At 51.3% G+C, this 5,152-nt stretch overlaps 1 protein-coding gene across 3 annotated transcripts in view; it reads right to left on the bottom strand.

Moving 5' to 3' along the window:
* Nucleotides 1–4,832, bottom strand: part of LOXL3 (lysyl oxidase like 3) — a 26,139-nt gene extending 21,307 nt beyond the window's left edge. For 2 of the 3 annotated variants that reach the window (XM_027772941.1, XM_006151205.3), the window contains exons 1-2: nucleotides 4,728–4,832; nucleotides 2,973–3,297 (exon numbers count right to left, since the gene is read on the bottom strand). In XM_027772941.1, coding sequence (XP_027628742.1) covers nucleotides 2,973–3,285 — 313 coding nt within the window. In that variant the 5' untranslated portion in view covers nucleotides 3,286–3,297; nucleotides 4,728–4,832. Of the gene's footprint in view, nucleotides 1–2,972; nucleotides 3,298–3,665; nucleotides 3,730–4,727 lie in introns of all 3 variants that reach the window. The other variant, XM_027772942.1, reaches the window with a different exon arrangement.
* Nucleotides 4,833–5,152: the final 320 nt, after the last annotated feature.

Below are 5,152 nucleotides of genomic sequence, written 5' to 3'. Positions count from 1 at the left end.
GGAAAGAGGAGGGGGGGCATAAATAAGATTGGTGGAAGATTGGTGTTGATCTGGGGGTGAGTAAACACTGAGAAGCAGCACTGAAGTTCTTATCAGTCCTGCCCATTCAGTGATAGCTGGGTGGGTGGTCTATCGTGGTATGCACACACATGATCTTAGAACAGAGCTGCCAGAAGACCATTTTATATGAAGAAATGGGCTCCGAGAAGTTAAGTAACTTGCCTAAGACCACACGGTTAATACATACGGGTTTAAGAGTTTGACCCACCAGACTGTCTGGCTATCACAAAGTCCTGGGACTCTATGACTTCCCTCTACCAGGTATGATTCGGTTCTTCGTTGCCGTCTAGAAAACTCCCTCAGTCACAGTCCTTCCCATGTTTGAAGACAACGACCATATTATTGCTATCCAAGGCTGTTTTTTTTGAGAGGTTTTTGCTACAGGGCACATGCCCTCGCCAGACAGACAGAGAGAAAGAGACAGAAAGTGAGAAATCACCTCCCAGGGGAGATGGCCATGCTGCAATCCCTTCTCCTCCATTCTCCTCTTGGGCACGCATGCACACGCGCCTGACGTGGGTTTAAACCACCGGGTCCGGGACTTGAACCTAGATCAACTACATGAGAGTCCAGCAACATAGCCATAATACCAACTGCTGATCCCTATCCAAGGCTTTAAAAATTATTTTTTTTCCCTATACCAAACCTCTAGTTTCTTCAGCTATTCCTCCTTAAAAGTTGGCATCTGAAACTTAAAAAAAAAATTTCAAAGAATTATTTTATCTAATTTTATTCTCATCATCATCCTCATTTAATTTGACCAGAGAGACAGAGACAAAGAGAGGAAAAGTGAGAAAGTAAGCTCTTGAACCGTGATTGGCCATGTGGAAGTTCAGCGGCTTAATCACTAAGCCACCTGCTGGCCCCAGTTTCTGAAACTTTTACATGTGTGCAGTTCTCTTCTGAAAATAGTTCCATTTTCTACTGTCCCTTTTACAATGTGGCATCTACATGAGCGCAGCGATTCCAGAGCTGTTTAACCAGTAGGACCTGGGGGAGCAGCTGCAGGCTGGACACTTCCTGTCCACCGGTCCCATGGGATCATACCAGGCAAACATCTCCAGGCCTCAGTGAGAGTTGCTCTTAAGCCCCCACCATCGACACTCAGATTCGTCCTAAGCTTTATACTTGTCCTTTACTAGTTTCAGCGGGTTCATTTCAGCTCAGGCCTACAACCTGATTGAGTCAGCCTCAGTATCTGTGATCCCTTCTGGCATTGGGACATCCAGACCTCATTTACCTGCTCTCAGCCTCTCGTGAAACCAACCATACTTAATAAAAAAAAGAATTATTTATTTAATTCCATTTGCTATTATTTTTCTTTAACTTGACCAGAGAGAGAGAGAGAGACAGAAAGTGAGAAATCACCTCCCAGGGGAGATGGCCATGCTGCAATCCCTTCTCCTCCATTCTCCTCTTGGGCACGCATGCACACGCGCCTGACGTGGGTTTAAACCACCGGGTCCGGGACTTGAACCTAGATCAACTACATGAGAGTCCAGCAACATAGCCATAATACCAACTGCTGATCCCTATCCAAGGCTTTAAAAAGTATTTTTTTTTCCCTATACCAAACCTCTAGTTTCTTCAGCTATTCCTCCTTAAAAGTTGGCATCTGAAACTTAAAAAAAAAATTTCAAAGAATTATTTTATCTAATTTTATTCTCATCATCATCCTCATTTAATTTGACCAGAGAGACAGAGACAAAGAGAGGAAAAGTGAGAAAGTAAGCTCTTGAACCGTGATTGGCCATGTGGAAGTTCAGCGGCTTAATCACTAAGCCACCTGCTGGCCCCAGTTTCTGAAACTTTTACATGTGTGCAGTTCTCTTCTGAAAATAGTTCCATTTTCTACTGTCCCTTTTACAATGTGGCATCTACATGAGCGCAGCGATTCCAGAGCTGTTTAACCAGTAGGACCTGGGGGAGCAGCTGCAGGCTGGACACTTCCTGTCCACCGGTCCCATGGGATCATACCAGGCAAACATCTCCAGGCCTCAGTGAGAGTTGCTCTTAAGCCCCCACCATCGACACTCAGATTCGTCCTAAGCTTTATACTTGTCCTTTACTAGTTTCAGCGGGTTCATTTCAGCTCAGGCCTACAACCTGATTGAGTCAGCCTCAGTATCTGTGATCCCTTCTGGCATTGGGACATCCAGACCTCATTTACCTGCTCTCAGCCTCTCGTGAAACCAACCATACTTAATAAAAAAAAGAATTATTTATTTAATTCCATTTGCTATTATTTTTCTTTAACTTGACCAGAGAGAGAGAGAAAGACAGAGAGACAGAGAGAAAGCGAGAAAGCCGGTGGCCAGGTCTGAGACTTGAACTGCCATATGGGAATCCAGCATCTTTACCTACCACCTGTGAGCCTCCAAAGCAATCATATTTGAATCATATGGGGCTCTCTTGTATCTGGGGTGTCCTTGTGCATGGCTTTGTAGAATCATACTTTCACCGGGCGCGTGTGCGTGTGTGCCCAAGATCCCGAGAGGAGAATGGAGGAGAAGGGATTGCGGCGTGGCCATCTCCCCTGGGGGGTGATTTCTCGCTTTCTGTCTCTATGTCTCTCTCTGTCTGTCTGGCGAGCGCACGCGCCCTATAGTGAAAAACCTCTCCAAAAAAAAAAAAAAAAAAGAATCATACTTTCACAGCAAAAAGAAACTTAGAGATTATCTAGTAATTCTGCAATGGGACATTTGAAGCTCAGCAAAAGCACTGCCTAGCCTAAGGCCACACAGCTCTAGGAAGTAACTATGTTGGCTGGCTTGTCATCCATGGGTTTACTTGGACAGTGGCTGTTCTTGGTGTCCTGTGTCGCTGTGCTGCACATCCTGGTGTTTCTGCTCCCTGTGCGTGGGCAATACTTGGTTAATACGCACTTCGGCTATACCTGGAGTACTGCTCACCTGTTCCAGGGCCATACTTGGCACTGTGGGTCCAGCCTGTAGCCTCTGTGAAGCCCAGCTCCCTGCAGAGGACGTGGGCAGCTTGCAGCGTGAAGTCATCATCGCAGATGGTGCCCCATTCACCAGCTCGCTGTATCTCCACTCGACCCTCGTAGGGCTTCCTGGGGAAGCCGGCCAGCCGGAATCGCAGCCCCTGGCTTCCAGCCCTCTTCTCAGGGCCCGTGGAAGGGGATGGAGACCCGGAGCACCAGCCACAAAGCAGGCAGAGCAGCAGCCCCCACGGGCTCCACTGCCGGACACTGACAGGTGGCATGGCAGGGAAGTCCTGGGTGCCCCAGAGAGAGAGTGTGGGATATTGAGTGAGACAGAGAGAGAGAGAGAGAGAGAGAGAGAGAGAGAGAGAGCCGTGTAAGGAAAGCAGACATGGAATAAGACAAGAGAGGCAGTATGAGAGAAAGAGAGCGCCTCCGGGAGCCAGAGAGATGGTGAGAGATGCACAGTAATTAAGGGCAGAGACAGCCCAAGAAGTACAGCCTGAGACACTGAGGTCAAGGGCTGAGAAAGGGAGAGAGAGAGAGGCGCTCCCTCTGGTTTATAAATAATAGCCCTCTCCCAGCTAGTTAGGTCCCACTGTGCCCTTCCCACTGTGCCCTTCCCAGCTCTGCCATCACCATCTCCATCACTGCCACTCACCAGTCTGAGAGCCAGAGCTCAAAGGACGGGGATCAGAGACCAAGATTAGAGACCATTCTCTTGTCTGAAAACGGGCAAGATAAAGAGCTAGAGAGCGAGTGATGACACATGGAGAGGGGATGTGAGAGGTAGGGAGACTGTGGGAATGAAAGGGAGAAACAGAGACAGTGAAGAGAGAGACCGTGAAGAGAGACACAACACCGAAGGGGGATGGAGGTGGCAGGGAAGGCGCCAGGCACACAGGACTGGGGGCGAGGGGGAGCTGGCAGCACATAAGGGAGCAAGGGGCTGCCAGAGCTGAGGAGCACAGTGAAAGCGACCGGGATGACCCCATTTAGCCAGAGGACGGACAGCTGTACTGATGCGGACTGTGGAGCTGGGCAGTCAAGAGGATGGCTGGGAGACCCGCAGATCTCAGGTCCCCTGAATAGGCGTTGAGACCAATGCTTTCTGGACAGACTCCCCAGGAGGGCAGACACCAAAGAATGCAGGGAGAGAGATCTCTCTGCACACACTCCCGGCAACAGACTCACAGTGGCCCTGCAGGATCAAGGGGCCCAGGAGGGCCAGGCCTCAAGCTGGGCGATCCATGAGGTGGGTTTTTCAAGCTTTCTGCCAACACCACAATTGCTGTCACCCGGCAACTGTTGGCCAGGGCACTATCGGGGCTCCCTGGCCAAGGCCTTCTCTGTCCGGGGCGAGAACAGTCCCTCCACAGCCAGAAGGCCCCTGAATATGCTTCCCCAACCCAGACAAACAACCCAACAAGACAGCTTTGTTCTGGGGGACATTTTGGCTTGAAGGCCTAGGGATAGGGCCTCGAAGAGGAGACCCCAGCTTAGGGCCATTCTGGGAGCCCTATTTGGAACCCCCTGCTGCTGCGGGGGCCCCAGGACCTTCCTCCTCTCTCGACTTGCCTGTCTCGCTCCTCTTTGACAATAATAAAACTCTCCGTTGGTTGGCTTTCCCTGACTCCATCATATACCACCCTTTCCTCTGGTGTCTCCACCGTCCTGTCTGTTCCACCTCCCCTTCCTCGGCTGCCAGTTTGACTTCCCTTACCTTTGGCTGAGAAGAGCCTAGGGGCTGGGAGAAGAGTCCTGGTCCTGGAGATCAGTGCTAGGACTTCCCCCAAAAAGTGCTTGGCCAGGGGAGACTGGACCCCCCCCTTCCTCCCCCTTCTCCGTTTGTCCCTCCCACGTCCCCTTGAGCCCTCCCACATTCCGCCTTTTCCCTCCATCCTCTCCTCCCGGCCGGCTGGCCGATTCCCTCCTCTTCTGCTCTGGTCCTCCCCTCCCCCGGGAGCTGGCCACGGCCGAGTCACCTCCCCCACTCCCGGACCCTCCCAGCGGCTCAATGAAGCTTTCATTTCCCGCAGGTTGCAGGCCAGGCAGCTGCAGACAGGGAGCAGGACATGCAAGCGGCCACCGGGAGGCGGAGGGGCCCGGCGGGCCGGCCCCCAGAACAGCGGGCGCCCCTTCGTACAC

The sequence above is a fragment of the Tupaia chinensis genome, unplaced genomic scaffold (genome assembly GCF_000334495.1).
Source record: "Tupaia chinensis unplaced genomic scaffold, TupChi_1.0 Scaffold000316_1, whole genome shotgun sequence".
Classification (NCBI taxonomy): domain Eukaryota; kingdom Metazoa; phylum Chordata; class Mammalia; order Scandentia; family Tupaiidae; genus Tupaia; species Tupaia belangeri.
This window is presented reverse-complemented; position numbering and strand designations above follow the sequence as displayed.